At 42.0% G+C, this 23,814-nt stretch overlaps 1 protein-coding gene across 2 annotated transcripts in view; it reads left to right on the top strand.

Moving 5' to 3' along the window:
- The window catches only part of Pdcd6ip (programmed cell death 6 interacting protein), a 51,361-nt gene extending 35,841 nt beyond the window's left edge, over window positions 1–15,520 (top strand). For both annotated transcript variants that reach the window (XM_057766686.1, XM_057766685.1), the window contains exons 11-18: window positions 1,811–1,922; window positions 2,730–2,899; window positions 6,081–6,329; window positions 7,457–7,591; window positions 8,622–8,716; window positions 10,156–10,279; window positions 11,154–11,341; window positions 12,124–15,520. In XM_057766686.1, the coding sequence (XP_057622669.1) occupies window positions 1,811–1,922; window positions 2,730–2,899; window positions 6,081–6,329; window positions 7,457–7,591; window positions 8,622–8,716; window positions 10,156–10,279; window positions 11,154–11,341; window positions 12,124–12,298 (1,248 nt within the window). In that variant the 3' untranslated portion in view covers window positions 12,299–15,520. The remainder of the gene's footprint in view (window positions 1–1,810; window positions 1,923–2,729; window positions 2,900–6,080; window positions 6,330–7,456; window positions 7,592–8,621; window positions 8,717–10,155; window positions 10,280–11,153; window positions 11,342–12,123) is intronic.
- The last annotated feature ends 8,294 nt before the right edge of the window (window positions 15,521–23,814 follow it).

Here is a 23,814-nt window from a genome sequence, read left to right as displayed (position 1 = left end):
TGCTGGCTACTAGTAAACTATGGGACTCAACCTCTTATAAAACTTCATAATTAGTCATTTCTTTAGAGTATAGATCAGGTTCTGTATTAGTTACCAGATTTTTGATTCCAGGTTGGCCTTGAACTTCTTTCTGATCCTCCTGTTTCTACTTCCCAAGTTCCAAGATTACAAGTGTGCACCTCACACCCAGTTTATGCAATGCTTGGGGCAAGCACTTTACCAGTTATGCTGCAGCCCCAAGTTTTTTAGTGAACATGAATCACACTAAGGGGGTTAGATGCTTTATAAGACAGTTATATTCATTTGCCATATGTGTGGCAGTTTATGAATAAAACACCTGTTTAAGGTTTCCCTCCCTCCCTCCCTCCCTCCCTCCCTCCCTCCCTCCCTCCCTCCCTCCCTCCCTCCCTCCCTCTCCTTTCCTCTCTCCTTCCCTTCCTCCCTCGCAATATTTATCTGTGTGGTTCTCCTTTTGTAGTATTAATTACAGTGTTATTTTCCTCAGCCGCAGATAGGTTCAAACTGGTCATGTAGGTCCAAGCTGGGCCTTCTTACTACAGCTTTAATCCGTAAATATTTGTTTTTTCAGATGACTTTTGTGGAATTTTTGTTTACCTTACTTCTTTGAAGTATAGGCAGAAATCTTAAGTGCTTACTACAGTAAGAATCTTGTGTGTGAAATTGTTTACCTCCCTTTGCTGTTTCAAAGAGAAGTTGAAGCAGTGACATGCCGAGCCTCTGGGGTATATAGGGCATGCTTACTATTATGTTACAATAGGACTATAATATCGCAGTTTTATAGCTGGATAGTGACAGGAATGTTTATTTTCTTCACCTCACTTTTCTTGAGTTAAGCTCTTAGGGACTGTGGTACATTTCTTAAACTAAGAGGTGAGGACATTGGAGTATCATTACTCAGGTTACACACATACACAAAACTTACACCGTGTCCCTGTATTCCATGACCCAAAATGCTATTACTTGTGTTTAATGTTGAATGAATTTCACGTTCTGTTCAAACCACTGTAACCCTTTGAACTTCTAATCTCCCTGCTTCCGTGTCCTAAGTGCTGGAATTACAGGTGTGTTCTACTATACCTGGTTTTTATGTGGGGCTGAAGACTGAACCCACGGCTGTGTGCATGCTAAGCAAGTACTGTACCCATTGAGCACCCTGTTTTACCGAGAAAAGCAATAAATACCCTTAACTTGGACTGCACTCTCTCTCTCTCTGAGAGAGAGAGAGAGAGAGAGAGAGAGAGAGAGAGAGAGAGAGAGAGAGAATGACTGTGGTAATAAAATCCAGCCCCTTGTCCCTGTTAGGCAAGTACTCTACTACTGCCCCAGATCAATTTTCTGTCATGTTAAAACTCAAGATTTCTGCAACAAAAACGTATCATTTTTTTGTACTAATAATGTCAACACCTAGAAGGCAGGAGGGTCACAAATCTGAGGCTAGTCTGGGTTGTATATTGAGACCATTTCAAACAAAAACAAAATTTACATAACAATCAGTTAGTGGTATTGAACTATTTCTACCTCATTGGTTATCTCTATTGGGTTTGTCAAAATAGGTATGGTGTCTTATACCTATAATTCCAACACTCAGTAAATGGATGCAGAAGGATTTAAGGCCAGCCTTCTCTTCATAGCACTGGGCTACCTAGGGCTATGTAACAAGACACTGTCTCAAAAAACAAACAACTAACCCTCTCAGACCACATAAACAACAATTAAATTATTGAGGTTTCTTTTTTTAAATGCTAGAAATGATAAATGATATCTGAAGGATTTTTGCATCCTTTTTAAGTCTCTAAGATTGCTGGATGAAGAAGAAGCAACTGATAACGACTTAAGAGCAAAATTCAAGGAACGCTGGCAAAGGACTGCATCCAATGACCTCTACAAGCCTTTACGAGCAGGTAACATGGCACAGATGAGCTACATGCAAGTAAATTCCCACTTTATCCATGCATATTTTTAAATTAGACTCAGTTGTAAACTCATTTTTACTGAACTTTATATGACTAATGAAAATGCAGGTATTTCCCCTTGATAGACAAAGACAAAACAGTACTGAAACTCATCTAGGTTTCCTGTGACGAGTGGAATGCAGCTGATTTGTGAGTCTCAAGTTTTCCCAAGCCCCACATATATTTTAAAAACACACATGAAGTGGTAGGTATGGTCTTGTCATTCCTTTTTGACCTAGTCGTGAATCGAGTGAATCCTAGGTAGATAAGAGAATGAACCTTAACAGCTACTTTGACAGCTTTTTAAGAATTCAATTATTAAGGTTTGTGTTTACAATACATAGTGTCTTCATTTTAGCTAGAAACAACTTTATCTTTGCTAAATTTTTCAAATAGATCTACTTTTCTTTGGAGTGAGATTATCCTCTGAGGGAGGAGTACTTTTTCATGAGTTGTACATTGTTTTGGTGTGAATGATTTCTTCCTGTATTCTGAGTTGTAAGAAGAAACTAGCCAGACAACTGTCAGGTTTCTTTCACCTGGCAAATGTTAGCCGAGTGAGAACAGATTACTGTGCCCTAGCTCCATGGACAATTTTGTCTTTTTTCCAAAACCAAACTGAGCTGATCTGTAGAAGATGAGGTCTGTTGTCTAGTGAACTGGGGCCTAGTGAAGAGGGAAGGGAGATCAAGCTGAGGACCAGGGCTTTAAAGTATCAACCCCATGAGCCTGAGTTCTGGAAACTCTTTTCCTCAGAGGGATCCAAATTCAGAGCGGTCTTAGATAAAGCTGTGCAAGCTGACGGAAACGTAAAAGAGCGTTACCAATCCCATCGCGACACCATCGCCCTTCTGTGTAAGCCGGAACCGGAGCTGAATGCTGCCATCCCTTCTGCTAATCCAGCAAAGACCATGCAGGGCAGCGAGGTGAGAAGGTGGAACTTGCTCTGGGTAGTCTTGTGTTTGTGGAACTCTGTTCAAGCTGCTGTGTACAGTGACCTCCCAGTGTCTTCCTGTTACCTTCTAAACAGTGAAGAATGGGGTATGAGGTATAGCTTCATGGTGGAGCACTTGCTTAGCCTGCTCCAGGTTTTGGGTTTGATTCCAAGTACCACACAATCATGCATACTCACACACAGACACATATACACATGTAGACGTAAATTAAACTAGTATTATATATATTTTGCATGATACAGAATTATTGATTAATATCCTGCTGTTATTTTCATTCTTGAGTTCTTTTTTGTGAGCTGGGTACTAAGTTCTAGGCACTCATATGGTAACAGTGTTATTTTTTATTTATTATTATTATTATTATTATTATTATTATTTTTTTTTTTGGATTTTTCGAGACAGGGTTTCTCCATAGCTTTTTGGTTCCTGTCCTGGAACTAGCTCCTGTAGACCAGGCTGGCCTCGAACTCAGAGATCCACCTGCCTCTGCCTCCCGAGTGCTGGGATTAAAGGCATGCGCCACCACCGCCCGGCTATTTTTTATTTTTTATACATTGGTGTTTTCCCTACATGTACGTTGGTGCCAGATCCCCTGAAATTGGAATTGCCATGTGAATGCTGAGATTTGTTTTGAACCTGCTCTTTCTGGGAGATTAGCCAGTGCTCTTAAACACTGAGCCATCTCTTCAGCCCCCATCATAATATTTCTTTCTTTCTTTTTTCTTTTTTTGAGACAGGGTTTTGTTTGGAGCCTGTCCTGGAACTCGCTCTGTAGACCAGGCTGACCTCAAACTCACAGAGAGATCTGCCTGTGTTTGCCTTCCAAGTGCTGGGATTAAAGATGTGCATGTACCACCACTGCCGGGCCCATGATAGTATTTCTAATGATGAAACCCACAGAGCCTCTGATTAGGGAAGTCCTAAAGAAGAGAGAAAGTGCAGGTGTGATCTAACAGTGCCCACTGTAAGGTAGAGTGATGCAGTGGGATAGAGTAGCTGCTCCCTGGTGCGCAGAAAATAAGCTTGGGCAAGAGACAAACACTGTATTGAAAAAGATACATTTCCTGGGATAGTAAATTTCTAAAATGGTTCATATTGTTCTTTATTTCTCTTTATATAGAATAATTTTATATATTCTAGCAACACTTACTATTTGAGATAGTTTGTTAAGTACTTTGAAAAATTAGCAAATGAATCATAGACACCCATTATTTATCTCAATTTGTGGTCCAGTGTGGACAATAGTGTTGGGATTACTGGCATGCTCTGCACAGTTGGTTCAATGAAACTCCGGGCCTTGTCTATGGTACTGAGCTACTTCTCCAACATGGGGATCTAAACCACACTCAGGCACTTTAAAGACTGTAGGCATACCCTTTTATTATATTTTATTTATATGTAGGTGTATCTGTCTGTGTGTGGGTGTCTTAGGATTTCTATTGCTGTAACAAAACACTGTAACCAGAAAGCAAGTTGGGGAGGAAAGGGTTTTATTTGGTTTACCCTTCCACATTGCTGTTCACCACAGAAGGATGTCAGGTTAGGAACTCAAACAGGGCAGAATCCTGGAGGCAGGAGCTGATACAGAAGCCATGAAAGGGTGTTGCTTATTGGCTTGCTCAGCCTGCTTTCTTATAGAATCCAGGACCACTAGCCCGTGGATGGCTCCACCCACAATGGACTGGGCCCTTCCTCATTGATCATCGATTACTAGTTGACAAAATGCCTTACGGCTGGATCTCAGGGAGGCATTTCCTCAACCAAGGCTCCTTCCTCTCCGATACTCTACTTGTGTCAAGTTGACACCAAAACCACATAAGGCATTGAATACCCTGAAGCTGGAGTTACAGCTGTGAGCTGCCCTGTGTGGGTGCTGCAGACTATGGAAGAGTACCAAGTGCTCTTAATTTCTAAGTCATCTCTCTAGCTCTCTTTAGATTTTTCAAACATTGAAAATCTGAGAACAAATCATGAGAGAATCTGAGAAAATCATGGAACAAATACTGAGAAGTCTCATCACCATGTACTAGAGGTGTGTTGTGGGCATCCAAACTCAGACCCTAATGCTTACCCATGAGCCATCTCCCCAGCCCTCTTATATATTTAACATTTTAAACTTATATACCCTACTACACCTGACTCAATAAAAAATATGGCACATACTTAATAGGTACCTTAAATTTACTAAATAAATGAGACTTCTGATCTGTTTCACATTTTTTTTTTTAAAACTGTCTGAATGCTGAGATTTCTAAGCCTCTATGGAGCTCAAAATGTGCCCAAGGTTTGTAGTTGTTCCATAAAGTTCAGGTGCCAGGTACCTATGGCTGCATGGTGGGCTCTGCCCTGTGCTGGGAATTAGAGATCTCAAGTACCAGGTAACAATGGCTTTGTGGTGAGCTCTGCCTCTGCAAAGGGAGGGAATTATGTTGAACACTTGAGGTGTGGATCACCTTGATCTTCACAGTGTTCCTGAAATAGGCACGATTTTCATTTTGCAAATGAGAAGATTTAGCTTTCCAGGAACTTACCTGCCCTGGTTATACAGTAACTAAGTCTGTCATGCTGATTACTGGTATTTCAATGGTGAGATATTATTTTCTTTCCTTTTGAAACAGTGATTCTGGAGATTGAATCCAGAGTTTCATGCATATTAGGCAAGCTGAACACCGTGAACTGTATTCCCAGCCCTGAAAGCTAATCGCTAATCTTCCTTCTCTCTCTCTCTCTCTCTCTCTCTCTCTCTCTCTCTCTCTCTCTCTCTCTCCTTCTCTCTCTCTCTCCTTTCTCTTTCTCTCTCCCCATCTCCCTCCCTTCTTCCTTCCCTCCCTCCGCTCTTTCTCCATAGCCTTGGCTGTCCTGAAACTTATTATGTAGTCCAAGTTGTCCTTACTTTTAAACTCATCCACCTGCGTCCATCTCCCAATGCTGGGATTAAGGCTTGCATCATCAAACCTAGTTTGAAATATTTTCTTTGCTGTAACTGTTTTACTTTGATAGGTCCATTTGTTTCCAATACCAAAAATTTTGAATTTTGAATATAAAAAATGCTCATTTCCCAAGAGGTAGTGCAGAGGGATTGTGTTCCTCAGCCTTGAACTTTGTGTCCAGGGATGTCCTACCAGTGACCATGCATGTGTTTGTTGTTTAGGTTGTAAATGTGTTAAAATCCTTATTGTCAAATCTTGATGAACTAAAGAAGGAAAGAGAGGGTCTTGAGAATGACCTGAAGTCAGTGAATTTTGACATGACAAGCAAGTTTTTGACAGCCCTGGCTCAGGATGGCGTGATAAACGAGGAGGCTCTTTCTGTCACTGAGCTGGATCGGATCTATGGTGGTTTAACAGCTAAAGTCCAAGAGTCTCTGAAGAAACAGGAGGGACTTCTAAAAAATATCCAGGTACATTTATATATTTAATAGGATGTGTGTGCCAGATCTATGACCATTGAAGAATGTGAAAATGAATTCACAGAGGAGAGTCTGGCATATCTGCATAGTATGCAAAAATAAAGGGTCTTTATAGCCAGGTTGGCATGGAACTCACTGTCACTGTGAGACACAGGTGAATCTCAAACTTACCATCCTTGTGTGTCACCTTGAAGAGCAGCATGCACTCTTAACGACTGAGAATGCCCATTGGTCTCATTCACCTGGTATGTGTGAGGTCCCAGGTTCAATCCTAGTACTAGAAACAATGTTACTTTTGGCTACATACTGCTTAGAGAACATCTTTTCCAAATCATTTCTATTTGATTCCTTTTTATTGTTGTCTGTAGGAAGGGAAGAATCAAAATTAGTGGGAATCATTAATGCCTGCAGAATGATTGGGCTAATACATGACTTTAGCTGTGTATCAAACTTGAGATGTTGCCATTTTATCAGTGAATGTGCAGAATCCTATTGTGGTAAAAGTATTCTAAAATAATCAGTTCTATCTGAGTGCTTTTTGTGTTATAGACTGATAGAAATTGGTAACCATTGTTAATTATGTTTTGCTATTATTGAATTTGTGATATTTTTACTTAAGGAAAAAGTCAAAACAGTTTATGTGACACAAAGAAATTCCAGGTATTTCTTGTAATTTTGCATACCAGCAATCATGATTTCATAATTGGAAAAGAGATCAATGGATTTTTTGTTGTTGTTTTAGTTTTGTTCTTTGGATGGTCTTACTATGCAGCCCTGACAGGCTTGGTGTTTTTAGAGATCTGCTTATCTCTGCCTCCCCAATGTTGGAATTAAAGGTGTATACCACTACACCTGGCCCCAGTACAAATATTTTGATTGGCTATCAAGATGGCTCGGGGTATAAAGGTGTGTGCCACCAGTCCTGATGATCTGAGTTCAATCCCTGGGACTCATGTGGTGGAAGAAAAGAACCAATTCCTGAAATTTGTCCTTTGTGGCACATGCATACCTACACACATACATGTGTATGCACAAAATAATAAATGAAAGACAATTTAAAAGTATTTTAAGCTAAATTAAATTTATAAGTAAATATACACTTTGTTTCTTTTACCAAGGTCTCACACCAAGAATTTTCTAAAATGAAGCAGTCTAACAATGAAGCTAACTTGAGAGAAGAAGTTCTGAAGAACTTGGCAACTGCATATGACAATTTTGTTGAACTTGTAGCTAACTTGAAGGAGGGCACGAAGGTATGCGTGCGTACACATGAGAGACTAGAGATAATAGGTACAGATGGGATACTATTGATAGTTCCAGTTGGATCAAGTATCTGCATTTGATTTGCTGGTTTTACTGCCTTTTGCTTCTGTCAGGCTTGCAGAGAGAGAAGGCTCAGCGGAGGCAGCAACATTTGGTGGAGCTTTGAAGAATAAGTTGTGTAGAGAAGGGACTTACGCATTGCAGGTAGCAGGAATTAGAGCTATCAAAACCAATGACATCTTCTTTAGGGCTAGCTGGGACTGATCTGTGGTGGGAGGGGACGCATGGCTTTGATCTCCTGTGATGGTGGTGTGGTGAAGACAGACTTCCTGAGTATCAAAGTAGTCTTCAGATACGTTCTAAGTGCATTCCCTGATTTGTTCTTTAAAGGGTTTAGAGGAATGCTTAGCTATATATTTTTCCATGATTGTTTTGCTTTTGAGAAAAGTGATTTTTAAGTTTTTAAGATAACAAAGTTTCTTCTGGTTCTTAATTTTATAATGGTTACCTTGATGAGACACAGTCTCATTCTCAACAGTCTGTGAATAGATAGCACTGTGAAGCCATGGTATGGCAGGGTAAGATGCCATTCATTAGGACTCAATGCTTTGTTCAAGTAGATAAGCTGAAGAATTCTCCAGAGAGCCTTGGATATTATCTGCAGTGACGCCCATATTTCATAGTTACTGTACAGGTTTAACTCAGCATGATAGAGTTAGAGTCATCTCTTAGAGGTTGGTTTTTATGTAGGGATTGGGAACATATTCACAGTTATAAAACTTGTAACTTACAGCTATTTAATATTTAGTGCCAGTATTCTGTGAACATGATCTCCTTAGTTTTATTTTCTTTATCAATCTTGGGTCATATTTAGTACTAAGTTATTCAGTTGATAGTATGAATGTATTTCATGTGAACATGTCCCAGCATCATTGATAAATTAAATTATTGTTAGAATTTATTTTTCCTTAGGTTAAAATTGCTTTTTACTTATTACTTGTATTTGCTTTTTGCTTATAGTTTTACAACGAGCTGACTGAAATCTTGGTCAGGTTCCAGACCAAATGCAGTGACATAGTGTTTGCACGGAAGACAGAGAGAGACGAGCTCTTGAAGTGAGTTTGTTTTGTGCGTCAGATTGTACTTAAGCTGCTTCCTTGTGTGTAGAATGAACTGGGTAGTGCTAATACAGCAGTTCCCCTCTGTCTTCTGAGCATTTCACAGAGTCATAGGGCATCTTGATCTGGGATGAAAGAATGAAGGAACAGAAACCCAAGGTGTGGAAGTACAGAGGGGCACAGAGGTGAAACAGCTCAGGAGTAGTAACTTGGGGAAGACAGGTGGACAGTTGAGAAAATAGCACAGTCCTGTCTGCAGGAGCCGCTGAGAAAGCTGGGCCTATAGTAGAGGACTGACATAGTGAGTCAGGAGGAAGTTGACCCATGCCCACACAAAAGTACTGTGTTTATGATGTGAGCAAGGGAACAGAATTTAGCAGCCTTTGACTAACACCTTAAGGGGAGATAGCCCACACCTGGCAGTAGATTTTTTATTTGGTAACCTGTGACTTTTGTGAGGAACACTATCCCCTGTGTAGGGTAACCCCAATTAAACCCTTGCATATGTATATATATGTAATATATGCACCCATATATGAATATACATCTACATATATCTCTATATATTTAGGAAGTTTATAAAATTGTATCTTCCTGGATGACTCTTTCAGATATCCCTAGTGTTTAGTTATCCCTCTCCCCTGCTCCTCACCCTCCCATTGTCCTCCTTATCCCCTTTTCTCCTTCATGTCACCTGTGCTCTATTATCTCAGCCTCCCTTAAGAGCTTTCTTCCGTCTCCCCTCGTGGCCCCTTTCTAGTTTCCTGGCTTGTACAGGTCCTCCAAGTAAACACACAAATCTAGAGTGACAGATTATTACATTGGCTTTTAACACAAAATAGCTCAGTGCCGTGTATCTTTAAGCAACAGGTTAAAAAATTGTTCTAGAAATTGATATATTTATTTGCCTAATTAACTCATCTTTATTTTATCTCCTTTTTGTTTATTTGAGACAGGCTTTTGCTACACTGCTAGGGCTGGCCCTAAACTTGTGATCTTCTGTCTCTACCACTCTGGGGCTGGGATTATTTGTGTGGACACTGATGTCATACTCAGATTGAAACATTAGCCCAGTGTCTGAATGGGTTACAGTTCTCTGACAATTGTGTTACTAGTTTTTTGTTTTGTAATTAACTATTATTAGATAAGAAACAATCTTCTAAGACTGCTTGCCTAGTTAAGACGTTCCTTATTCTAGTTACAATGAAGACGTCTGAGAGAACTCTATCCTTTGCTGGTCTTAGAAGCAGAGTCATATTACAGCTTTGTTTTGCTGCAGGATTAAAGATGCACCTTTTAGGCAAGAATAGGAGTGTGTTCTAGAACACTGTCATTATTTGGAGGCATGCTTGCTTAATATGTGAAGAAAAACAAAGGAGGTAACATCTTACAGGTGTTTTTCATGGTGTTAACCTTCACGCTCTGCCTCTCACAAGGGATCTGCAGCAGAGCATTGCCAGAGAGCCCAGCGCTCCTTCCATCCCTCCTCCGGCATATCAGTCCTCCCCTGCTGGGGGACACGCCACAGCGCCTCCAACTCCAGCTCCAAGAACCATGCCGGTGAGTAGGCCAGGCCTGCTGCATTCCTATCCTGTAGCTGGCCAGCTCAAGGCTGCAGTGGAGGGAACTGGTGGTCCCCACCTGTGGTTGGGGGTCCAACCTTGTGATGGCCTCTAGTGTATACACACACCAGCACTCATGGATTCTCACTGCCAAAAATGTTTAGTCTGAGTGAAACAATATCCTTAGAATGGACTTTTCTTTCAAGTGAAGACAGTGATGGAAAAAGAAGCTCAATTATGTCCTCAGAAATGGCTGACAAACCTAGAGCCTGAGATACAGATTTTGAGATTCCCCTGTTTTCTAAACCACACGCGAAACGGAAGGAGTTGTAGATGAGAATGAAAATAGTTCGTTACAGTCATGAACCTTGATTTGAATTTGGTTCACAAAGGCAACCACAGAGACCTTTCTTTCAGGTGTTAGAATCTTGGGTCTGGAGTGGATATTCGCCAGACCTAGGGAGCAGCATGATTGTTTTGGTGACACACTGAGTGTTGATGTCTGTCTGGAGGGCTGGCCCTGTGAAACTGGCAGCTTTGAATGGTTCTACAGACACACGGGAGACAATAATGTTAACAATTGCTCAATTTTATCGCTGCTCTTGCAATTGTGTGTTTTAAAAAAAGTTTTCACAGGTTTAAAGGTTTAGTAAAGAGAATTTGTAGGCCCGGTAGTGTGTGTGGTGTTGGTGGAGACAGCATGACTAGACGTCAGCACTTCTTCAGAAGTCGGAGAGTGACTTTCAGCCACGTTCTAGACTAGTAGGCTGATGTCTGAGAGTGGGAGTTGAACAGTCCGGATGCCTGTGCTCTCCCTCGTTGTAGTCGAGAGCCACTGCACACTCTGTGTCATCGCTTGTGTTTTCTTTCAGCCTGCGAAGCCTCAGCCTCCAGCCCGGCCTCCACCTCCTGTGCTTCCCGCAAACCGAATCTCCCCTGCTGCTGCTGCTCCTCCCACAGGGGCAGGGGCTTCTTCACCAGCACCACCACAGACCCCTGGGTCTGCTCCTCCTCCACAGGCTCAGGGACCACCGTATCCTACGTATCCAGGATATCCTGGGTAAGAATAAGGAATTATGAATTTCTCGCTGTGACTACTCTTTAAAGACAGTCTCGTCCCTCTCTGAGCACAGATCTCATGACTCAGTCTTGTTGTCGGCTTGCTCAGAAGTTAAAATCATGTTACAGTTGCATATTTGAGGAACTGAACAGGTATTTCCTAGATGTCTAGGATATATATTTTTATTTTTTGCATCTTTCATTTGTATAAACACATCTCTTCTGTGTGAAATTCAGTACCTGTGCCCCAGCTGCCTTTATGTGAAGCCAGGATCATAAGCCTTGTTGATGTGCGTATACTTGGGAATCTCAGTATCTAGTAAACTGATGTATGGAAACTTAGACCGTTATGTGATGTGTTTGAAGGTTAGCCTTCTACGTGGGAATGTCTGTTTATTTGTTTACTTATTTTCGTGGTGGTGGGAACTAAACCCAGATCCTCTGGAAGAGCAGCCAGTGCTCTTAACCAGTGAGCCATCTCTCTAGCCCTGGGCAGGAGCATAGCCAGAGAACTAGAGAACTTCATTCAAATAGGCAGTTTCTGTTTTTATTCTTCCTTTAGTAGTGGGAGTCAGCATTATTATTTTCTGGGCAGTATTAGCAGCATGATAATCTTTGATTTAATTAATGGTAGAGATGCCTTTTCTTTTGAAACAAGTCCTTTGTCTCACTTCTCTTTCCTAGAAGAATGAAAAGCTGTTATTGAAGATTGACGTTAGAGTAATGACCTCACTCTGCAGGGTTTGACTTACCAACCCAGTGCTGTTTTCTTCTCTCCCTCAGGTATTGCCAAATGCCCATGCCCCTGGGCTACAACCCCTACGCATATGGCCAGTACAACATGCCGTATACACCGGTGTACCACCAGAACCCCGGACAGGCTCCATACCCAGGACCCCAGCAGCCTACCTACCCCTTCCCTCAGCCCCCGCAACAGTCTTACTATCCACAGCAGTAATGCTGCCACATGCCGGCGGGTTCAGATCAGAGGGACAGGACAGCAGCTGCCGTCAGTGTTCTAAGCCATGTTCTGGCCACTCAAGCGTACTTTGCTCTACCAATTGCCGTGGATAATTTCTGTCTGTGGCTAAAAGCTGAAGTCTGGGCCCCACTTCCACATTTGATCGCACTCGTGAGATTGAGATTTTGCTGCTGTTGCAGTATAAACACTAGGTATAATAGCATTTGAAAAAAGTTACAGTTCATAAAACATTGCAAATGAGAAATTAAACCTGCAAGTGAAACATTTGAAATTAGTGTACTTTATAAGATGCGGTTGGAACAAAGATGGCTTAAGTACTGATATTCAAGAAAAAGTTTTATTTCTCTTTTGGTTTATTGATTTAGTTTAATTTCTATTATGATATTTTGCATAATCAAGGCATTGTAAATCTTATAATTTAAAAATAAATTACTTAAGAACAGTTGTCATTGTTATGTTTTGTCATTGCTGTCTGTTCCTTTCTGGTATTAGCCTCTCATTGTGTATGTTCGCAGGTTAAATGTACTGTGTTGAAATGCATGACCAGCGCCAGTTAGCGGTCAGGTTTAAGGTTGCAATATGAAAGCGCAGTGTTTAGCTCTACAGCTTATCTTTCATATGCCGAATAGTAAGTTCATTTTCAAAATTCCTATAATGTGGGAGACACACAGTTGTTACCAAAGATTCTAAAAATAAATACAAAATTAAAAAGTGTATATATACATAATGTTTCATTGTTAGATTTTTTTCCAAGAAGGTGGTGCAAATTCTGGTAGTAATTCATTTCCCCCACCCATTGACAGTGTTGTCTGATGTGGTAGAAAGTTCCCTGTGCCTTTCTTGTCCTTGGTGTCACCCGTTCTTACCTGTAATGTGTAATATGCAGTGTCTTTGAACGGATCTTAACCCTTCCTTTTAAAATTTCTTTTTCTTCTTCTTTTTTATTTTTTTAAAGTTTGTGGCTCCCGAAAGCTGAGGTTATTTTGTAATTCAGGGAGCAATTCAATAGCACAGTTTTTGGGGACGTATGCTGAATCTGGAATAGGATGGGACCTTATGAGTCTGCTCTGACAATACTTAGTTGCTGTGCAGGCCTCATTGGCAGTGAGGAGATGCATCCTGGACAGGAAGCCGTGCAGGCAGGATCTCAGGGGCTCATGGGCTCTGATGAGCAGACTTCTAATCTGTGCTTGGTTTCTGAGTCTAACCTGACCTTTTCTTGCATTATCATCTCATCTGAATGATACTGTCACAGCCCACTGTTGGTTTCATTGACTATTTGGGCGGATATTTAAATGTAAGACTGAAGATACAATTGTAAAAGGGAGTAAATTGGTTTAAACAAATGTGTATTTTAAATCACCTACTTTGTTGTATGCAGAAAACACAAAGATGTGCAACTTCACTACAAATGACTGACTACCTGGAGTATGGACATTGGCTTAAAGTCCAACAGCTTAGCCTTGACAGAACTAACGGTTAAACATCCCATTGCTCAGCTTCAATGTTTTGGATTACTCAGCATTTGAGATGGGTTTATTTGAGTCCTCTGTAAATGGCATTTAAGTTTTATATTCTCCCCACTTGAGTATCTTATAGTGATATAAGACATCCCCTGAGTTAGGGAGTTTCCAGATTGCTAACCTATACTCCTTACCAATGCGAAACAGCCTCCAACCAACCAACCAACCAAACAAACAAACAAAATGGCCTGAATATTCTCTTGGGGAATGGGGGTGGAGGACTAAAGGAAAGGGTGAATGTATCAGAGAACCAAAGGGGGAGGGGTCAGGCCAGCAGCCATTCCTCACTGCACTGGGCCTGCAGGGTCACAGAGGAAGGTCAGCATAGAGGGGAAGCCCCCCACTCTAGGGCAGCCCCTCTCAGTGACCTAGCTCAGCTCCTTAGGGAAGCCTCTTGTGTGGCAGTCACCTCTTGCCAAGTCTCTCATCCTTGATTTGCTCAGGATGTTCCTCGAATCTCTGGGGTTAGGCACCATTGATCTTCAGTGCTAGGTTTGCCTCCCTAAGCCTGTCCAGTTCGACAAGGGCTGATAGCCTCTTTCTGTGCCTACTGTCCTTCCTAGAAGACAAGATGGCGGCCCTCATTGGGGTGGATTGCCAGCGCACTCTAACCCTGTGTCCGGTTTGCTGTGCTCTTGAGAGCGTACTGTAGAAGTTACTGTGCACGGTGCTGTTTCCGTGGAGGTCGAGGGTTCCACTCTGGCTTGAGTGTATTACTGGTGTTTATAATTAGACTTTCTGTTATCTTCTTAAATTAAGGTACCCACCCTCAGGCCATTTATGTTGCCTTCCTGAGCCTGTTATGAAATTAATTACCTGCCAACTACTGAGGCTTTGCCGAGAAACCAATAAGAAGCAGGGAAAAGCCATCTGACTTGGATTTGCCATCCTCAGATGGCTGGAATGGCTTGACCACTGGACACGGTGTCAGTCTCTGAGCTGGAAAGCCGTTGCTCTGCTCCTTAGTCTTTTCCTTAGTTGAGAAGAACAGTCCCAGGACACTCACTGCGCAGCAACCAGTCTCTGAGACACCCCTGAGTCCACACTCCGACACCCTTGCAGTCATGCTCCCCAGTAAGTGTGGGGATCACAGCGGTATCCCCACCTCTGTCCCAGCCAGCAACCTTTCTAGTCAAAACAGACTGGTGCTTTCTTTTCCATTGAGCTTACGTTTTGCAAAACATTCCTTTGTATACATTTCCTAATTTCATAGACAGGATAAAATGGTAAATGGACCTCAGTTTGCTAATGGGAATTTTTAATCAGTGACTAGGGTCTCTTGCAGCCCCGTGGCATGTCATTTCTAAGACTTGTGCAGTTGTTAGTTGACTCAAACTGTAGAGCAGGCACAAGCTGGACCAATCCTTTGCAAGAAGAGTTAACATTGCTGGTTTAAATACAGACTTAGAATAAAGTGGAAGAGCAAAGAAGGAAAATTATATTTTTAACAAAAGAGAATATTCAGGCTTTATTTCTGGTATGAAGTTTATATTTTTTAAAAAAATATATCCTATATTATCACACCAGAGATTTTAGATTCCTTTCTGGTTACAAACATTGCTGGTAGTTGGATTATATTTTTATTGTATTCATTTCTCTTAGGGGGAAAATTGTAAAGAAACAAAGATTCCGGATGAATGTATCCTAGAAATAAAAGTTGAAAGATTCTTACTTCTGTGGAGTATGAATTCTTATTTAAAGTGTTTCTCCTTCAGCTTCATAGTCCCTACAGCTGCCCTGACAGCGGTGGGTTGGGCAGTAATCCACCCTCCAAGACTTGAGACTGCAATAGGAAGCCTGATCGCTTTTAATAGCTGTCCATTTCATATTTAATTGCTATGGGTGGACTGTGGTTTTCATTAATTAGCAATTTGGCCACAGTTCTTTCAGACATGCATTTTCTTCTAGAGACAATTTTTGGTATAATTTTTGGAACAAGTCAACAAGATTGTTACAATATTCATTAATTGGAGAAGGGGTAGTGAAGTGTGTTCATCTTCCCTCCCTCTTTTTATTAATGCATGTTAATTATATAAAATAATGCATTTAATTATGGCATTTCATACCCCACCCATTACCTCCTTTTGTTCTTGTTATAGGAACAAGGCTCAGGAGTCAAATAGTCCCTTCCTTTTTCCTTACACTTTTATGTCTTTTTATTTTTTTGAAATTAGATTTTGCATATGAGAGAAAATGTGAATATTTCTCTTATTTTTGCTTAACACAATGACCTCCAGGTTCATTTTCCTGTAAGTGACATAATTTTGTTCTGTTTTGTTTTGGGTTTTTCTGAGACAGGGGCTCTGTAGCTTTGGAGCCTGTCCTGGAACTTGCTCTATAGACCAGGATGGCCTCAAGCTCACAAAGATCTGTCTGCCTCTGCCTCCCGAGTGCTGGGATTAAAGGCATGCACCACCACTGCCCAGCTCACAAATTTGTTTTTTATGGCGGAATAAAACGATCTGTTGGTAAGCACCAATGCTGACCCCATGATTTGGCTATTGTGAATAATGCCTTAGTAAGCATGGGTTCAGGCATCTTCTTTGTGTGCTTAGATTTCTTGAGCATATACCCAGAAGTGGTATGGGAGGGTCATAGGGTAGTCCTATTTTTAATTTCTTGAGGAGTTTCATATTCACAGCAATTGGACATTTGTAGAAAACTGGGCAGAAAGCCCAGGGATTTTTCCATGCTCCTCCACCCAGCTTCTGTCAACAGTTTGCATTAATGTCCTCGTTGGCCATATGAATGAACCAATAATTTCACACATTAAAGTTCATAGTTCACATTGGGGTCCACTTTGTCCTAAATGATAGTTTTGCCAAAAGCACATTATTTCTCCATCATTATAGCTTCGTGCATAATAGATTTACAGTCTCCAAAATCCTTGTGTCAACTACTCACCCCTCCCTCTTCAACTCTTGGTGAGCATTGATTGGTCTTTCACATTGTTTTTCCAGTGTTGCCTTTTCCAGAACATAAAGAGTTGGAAACACAGTATGTAACACGTTTTGAGACTGATTCCTTTGTGTCTGTTTCTCTCATGCTTTTTCATGCTCAACAGCACAGTGTGTGGATTTACCTGGGCATATGACAGTCCAGCTACCCATTTGTCTTTTGATGGATCCTGGTGCTTTCAACTCTTGAAGTGTGGGAGGATACATTCTTGTACATTCATGTGTGTGGCCATACAGTTTCAATGTTAATCTGGGTGAAAAGTCTTGGTGCAACTTATGGATAGACCATAGATTGCTTCGAAAGAAGCTGTCGTTTTCCAGAGTCTCGTTACCAGTTTGTATCCCACCAGCAGTATGCAATAGGTCCTGTTTTTCCCATCCTTGTCAGCAGTTAGTATTGTCTGTCTTCTGGACTTTAGTCATTGAAATGTGTGTGTGGTATCACTGCTTTGAAGTCATAATTCACTGAAGATGCTGCTTGTCCTCTCATTTGCTAACATGTTGCTAATGTGAGGATTTATTTTGAGGAAATTTTATCCATTTTATAATGATTATTTTATGTGTGTAAGTGTTTTGCCTGCATGCATGTGCAGCCTATATGTACCTGTTGTCCATGGAGGCCAGAAGAGGGCATGGGTTCTGGAACCGGAGTTAAAGATGCTGGTGAGAATTTGTGTGGGCCTGGGACTCAAACTCAGGTCCTCTGCAAGAGCAGCTGGTGTGCTTTTAACTGCAGAGCCATCTCTCTGTCCCTGAATTTTATCTATTTTAAAACCAAGTTATTTTCTTACTGAGTTTCAAGGATTCCATGTGTATATTTTGGATATAATTCCATTATCAGATGTGTTTTGTATATTTTTTTCCTCTTAGTGGCTTGCCTTATTCTCTTGTTAACCTTCTTTCTTCAGATTTCAAGTTTATTTTAAAATGAATATATTATAGGAATACACAATAGAGATGGCAAATTAAAAATTAAACTTTTTTTACTTTATTATAAAAAATCTTGGAAATAACATTTACAGAGCTTTTTCATGTTTTTGTTGTAACAAAAACTCAAAGCCAGAGCCACCTAGATTACCCTCCTGTCAAAGCCAGAGTCACCTAGATTCCCTCCTGTTGAAACCAGAGTCACCTAGATTTCACTACAATCAGGAAGTGACAGTGACACACTGGCCTGGCCTGAGCATTCGGGACCTCAGAGTCCACCCATTAGTGACACACTTCCTCCAGCAAAGCCACGCCTCCTAATACCACTCCTTATGGGCCTATGAGGCCTGGTTTTTATTCAAACCTCCACGGCTCCTGTCATTTAGACAGGGTTTTGTGTAGCCCTGTCATATCAAACTCAGCATTTAGCCATTTAGCCCAGGCTGGCCTTGAGCTCCTGATCCTCTTGCTCAGGGATGGTCCCCTCTTCAGTGTTGGAAATTATAATCATGTGCCTGGTGCGATATTTCTTCGGCTCTTTCCGGTCTTTCTTGACCTGGCATTCCTACTGTGCCGTGGGCTCAGTGCTCTCACAGCCTTTAGATATTCCCTTCCAGTTTTTCATTCTCTCCTTCTCTTTGTATTCCCGGCTGGTGCATTGTCCAGGTTTGTTTAGTTCCCCATCTGTGTTCAATAGACTGCATTTTCTTGGGGTGGTGCTAGGAATTGAACCCTGGGCCTTGGACATGCTAGGTAAGAGCTCTACCACTAAGCTGTGTTTCCCAGCCCAGGTTTCAGTCCACTAGTGAGCCCTCCTAAAGTGTTTCCATTTCTTCTACACGGCTTTTGGGTTCCAGCATTTCCTTTTGTCTCCCTAGGCTTCCAGTCTGTGTACTTGACTCAGCCTTGTACGATGTCCATTTTTCTACCAGAACTCTCAGCGTAGTAATTAGTTATTTAAAATTTGTAGTGTAAACTTTCCCAAATCCTTGCCATAAATGGGTCTGGTTCTGTTGCTGCTTTTGTCTCTTCAGATGCTTTGTTGTTTAGCATTGAAGGAGAGACGCAATGTGTTGGATAAAGGAACTGAGATAGAGAACTTTAGGATCAGGGCTAATTCCCGTCTGGCGTGGCCATGGTGTTTTTAGCTTATTGTGGCTGTTAAGTCTTGAGATTTCATTTAAGAAATTATTATTTATGTGTACGTACACGTGTCTGTACCCAAGGAGTTCAGAGTGCTGTCAGCCCCCTGAAGCTGGAGTTCCAGGCAGTTGTAAGCTGCCTGATTGTGGTTGCTGGGAATTGAACGCTGGTCTTCTGTAAGAACAAAATGTGCTCTTAACCACTGAGCCATTTTCCCAGTCACTTCATTTTTTAAAGTGCCTTTGCTTTCCCTAGGAGTTCCTTAAATTAGACCAGCTGTAGCGCTTTATGGTCGTAGAGGAGCGCTGATGGTGTCTGTCACAGGTGTCTGTGTGGGTACAGTGTCCTGAGAAGACCCTGGGTCTTAAGAAGCTTGTAGCCCTGGGCTATGGCCTTCAATAAGTGCTTGTCATTCGGTCCTCCCCTGTAGTTAAAGTGCTAGGGTCGCAGGGGCTAGAACAGGATGTGTTCCCTATAAGGTCAACTCCGATAGAGCAGAGCCACCTTCCGCTCCCTCCTGCTGCACATACAAAGAGACTTTTCCCAAGTGGATTCTGGAAGTAGATGTCATGAAAGTGTATGCATTTGTGTGCGTCTGTGTGCACGCATGCGTGTTTGCATGTGTGTGCGTGTGTTCATGTGCATGTGTGTGTGGGTGAGTGCGTGTAGAGGGCTAGGGCCAAGCAGCAGGAAGCTTTACCTCTCAGGTCAGCCCACACCAAGCTTCCAGCAATTTGTTCATTATTTGTTTCCTTTCTTGATCCCTGTGGCACACAGTTACAGTAGGCAATGTCCGCATTCACCTGTCCGTAACCTTTCGGGGGTGTTGGCCAGTGAGTTCAGTTCTCTAATGGATCTACAAAGAGGTGTTGGTTTTCAGTTTGCTTGTTCTCTGTAAGGATGAAGTGACCCGGGGTAGAGGATGGCTCTGTGGTTAAGAACACTCACTGCTCTTGTAGAGGACCTGGATTCAGTTCTATCCACATGGCGGCTGCTCAGAACTGGCGGTATCTCCAGCTCCAGGGTAGCCGATGCCCTCTTCTGGCCTTTCCTTCTGGGCACTGCACACATGTGGTGTGCTTACACCCGTGTAGGTAACATGCTCATATTCTTAAAATAAATCTTAACAAAACGAGTGACAACATCTAAGCTCTTCACATTTCAGAGTGGAGTCTAAAAGTCTAGACACATCTCTTTTAGTTTCCTAGAGCGTGATTTTTGTGTAGTTTTGGTGTGTGTCTCTGTGTGGCATATGTAGGTGAATGCGTGTCTTAGTTGGGGTTCCCATTGCTGTCATGAAACACCATGCGTGTCTTAGTTGGGGTTCCCATTGCTGTCATGAAACACCATGACTAGGGCAACTTGGGGAGGAAAGAAAGGGTTTATTTGACTTATGCTTCCACATCCCTGTTCTTCATCAAACAAGTCAGGACGGGAACTCGAGCAGGGCAGGAGCTGATGCAGAGGCCATGGAAGGGTGCTGTTTACTGGCTTGCACCTCATGGTTACTCAGTCTGCTTTCTTACGGAACTCAGGACCCAGTGAGTTGGGCCCTCCCCCATCAATAAGAAAATGCTCTGCAGGCTTGCCTACAGCTGGATCTTATGGAGGCATTTTCTTCATTGAGGTTTCCTCCTCTCAGCTGACCATAGCTTGTGTCAAAACTAGTAGCATAGTTTGGTCAAGTCTACTTGCTTGCGTCTCTCTGTGCATGTCAGAGGTCAATGTTGGGCATTTTCCTCTCTTGTTCTCCATCTTATTGGTTTGTTATTATATTTTGATATTTATTGAGCTCTACATATTTCTCTGCTCCCCTCCCTGCCTCTCCCCTCCCCTTTCAATCCTCCCCCAAGGTCCCATGCTCCCAATTTACTCAGGAGATCTTGTCTTTTTATACTTTCTACTTCCCATGTGGATTAGATCTATGTAAGTCTCTCTTAGTGTCCTCATTGTTGTCTAAGTTCTCTGGGATTGTGGTTTGTAGGTTGGCTTTCTTTGCTTTATGTTTAAAAACCACCTATGAGTGAGTACATGTGATAATTGTCTTTCTGGGTCTGGGTTACCTCACTCAAAATAATGTTTTCTAGCTCCATCCATTTTCCCGCAAAATTCAAGCTGTCATTGTTTTTTTTTTCTGCTGTGTAGTACTCCACTGTGTAAATGTACCACATTTTCCTTATCCATTCTTTAGTCGAGGGGCATTTGGGTTGTTCCCAGGTTTTGGCTATGACAAACAAAACTGCTGTGAACATAGTTGAGCACATGTCCTTGTGGCACGATTGAGCATCCTTTGGATATATACCTGGATATATATATATTACTGGATCTTGAGGAAGGTTGTTTTCTAATTTTCTGAGAAATTGCCACATTGACATCCAAAGGAGTTGTACCAGTTTGCATTCCCACCAGCAATGCAGAAGTGTTCCCTTTTCTTTATAACCTCTCCAGCTTAAGTTGTCATCAGTGTTTTTGATCTTGGACATTCTTAGAGGTGTAAGATGGAATCTCAGAGTTGTTTTGATTTGCATTTCTCTGATGACTAAGGATATTGAACATTTCCTTAGGTATCTTTCAGGCATTTTAGATTCCTCTGTTGAGAGTTCTCTGTTTAGGTCTGTGCTCCATTTTTTTTATTGGATTATGTGATCTTTTGGTGTCCCATTTCTTGAGTTCTTTGTGTATTTTGGAGATCAGATCTCTGTCTGATGTGGGGTTAGTGAAGATCTTTTCCCATTCTGTAGGCTGTCGTTTTGTCTTGTTGACTGTGTCCTTTGCTTTACAGAAGCTTTTCAGTTTCAGGAGGTCCCATTTATTAATTGTTTCTCTCAGTGTCTGTGCTACTGGGGTTATATTTAGGAAGTGGTTCCCTGTGCCAATGCATTCAAGTGCACTTCCCACTTTCTCTTCTATAAGGTTCAGTGTGGTTGGCTTTATGTTGAGGTCTCTGACACATTTGGACTTGAGTTTTGTGCATGGTGATAGATATGGGTCTATTTTCATTCTTCTACATGTTGATACCCAGTTATGCCAGCACCATTTGTTAAATATGCTTTCTCTTTTCCATTTGATATTTTTTGCTTTTTTTTTTATTTTATCAAAGATCAGGTGTTTGAAGATGTGTGGATTGATATCTGGATCTTCTATTCAGTTCCATTGGTCCTCCTGTCTGTTCTTATGCCAATACCAGGTTGTTTTCATTAATGTAGCTTGGTTTATTATTTTTTAAATTTTGTTTTTGTTTTATATGTATAGGTGTTTTCCTGCATGTATATCTGTGCACCAGAGGAGGCCAGAAGACTATATCAGATAGATCTGGAACTGGAGTTACAGAGGGCTGTGAGTCCCTATGTGCCTGCTGGGAATTGAACCTGGGTCCTCTGGAAGAGAAGCCAGTGCTCTTAACTGGTGAGACATCTCTCCAGTACGTTTTCAGATATGGCTATGGTATCCTGTGATCTGAGACAATCCATTGAGTTCACATTTTCTCCGCAGCCCGTGGCTGCTTTGTTTACTATTACCACGGTAGCCACCATACTTCACATAATGGTGACTTGTTTAATGACTGTGGTGAGTCTTTGTTTTATGGAACCCCATGAAGGCGGTGCTACCTCAGAACCACACTCTAAACAGAGGGCACAGCTTAGCTGAGTTTAGCAGCTTGTCCGAGGTTGCAAGGGTTCTGAGGAGCTGGGCTGGGCCTCAGTTGCTTCCAGCCTTCTGTGATGCTTGCTGCTCCTGCTCCTGCAGTAAACATGTAGTCTGAGCTTTGTGGGATTTGAGCATGCTATTCCAGGTCCTTCAAGCATTTAGTTCAACGGTCACTTGTGAGGGTTCTGCTAACTTTGTCACACTTTGTAGGAATGGATGAAACATGGTCCAGAGATGATAGTATCTGGGGTTGGGATATGGTGAGGCTGGGCTTTCAATAGGATTACATGTTAAAGTTTCTAAAATTTATCTTTCCTTTTGTATCTTACTGGGCATAGTGGCATATACCTTTAATTCCAGCACTTGGGAGGCAGAGGCAGGTGAATATCTGTGAGTTAGAAACCAGCCTGGTCGGCCGGGCGGTGGCGGCGCATGCCTTTAATCCCAGCACTCGGGAGGCAAAGGCAGGCGGATCTCTGGGAGTTCGAGGCCAGCCTGGTCTACAAGAGCTAGTTCTGGGACAGGCACCAAAAGCTACAGAGAAACCCTATCTCAAAAAAACAAAAAAACAAAAAAAAAAAGAAAAAAAAAAAAGAAACCAGCCTGGTCTACACAGTGAATTTCAGGACAGTCAGGGCTATATAATGAGACCCTGGCTTAGAGAGAGAGAGAGAGAGAGAGAGAGAGAGAGAGAGAGAGAGAGAGAGAGAGAGAGAGAGAAAGAATATCTCAAAACTTACCAAACTAAATTGCAAGGTGGCAGACTACTTATATTCTAGATTCTAGAAATTTGCATTTTGAGTGAGAATGGGGTTGAACAGGGAAGCCTGAAGGTGAATACTACATTGAGCTGCATGAGGCAAAGACGCTAACCACTACACTCTGGAAACTCCCTGTGTGAGGGGCGGGCATAGGTGTAAGCAGGAGCTGTCCCTGTGGCCAAGAGCCAAAGTCAAGATCTCAGAGGAGGTGGCTCTTTGGCATAATGGTATTGGCACATTCCTAGAGGTGTCATGCTTCTTGTGAGGTGAAAGACTCGCAGCTGAAGGGACAGGCTTATGGTGGTCCATGGCGACACCCTTGACTGACTGCATGAAGACCCAGTGACCACTGACACAGTTTCTCACCACTCCGCTGTGCTTCAGAGCCAGAAGTAAAAGGTTTTAAGAAATGAAGTAGGTATTTCCTGTTTCTCAGTTGATGGCTTCAGTTCACAGTCATTTCCTTTATCAGGCCATCTCCGACGGCACACGTGTTTACCACCACTACTCCTACTCTTATCAGTGTGTGAGCA

The sequence above is a fragment of the Chionomys nivalis genome, chromosome 4 (assembly GCF_950005125.1).
Source record: "Chionomys nivalis chromosome 4, mChiNiv1.1, whole genome shotgun sequence".
NCBI lineage: Eukaryota > Metazoa > Chordata > Mammalia > Rodentia > Cricetidae > Chionomys > Chionomys nivalis.
Note: the sequence above shows the minus strand (reverse complement) of the source record. Positions and strands in the feature narration are given on the sequence as shown.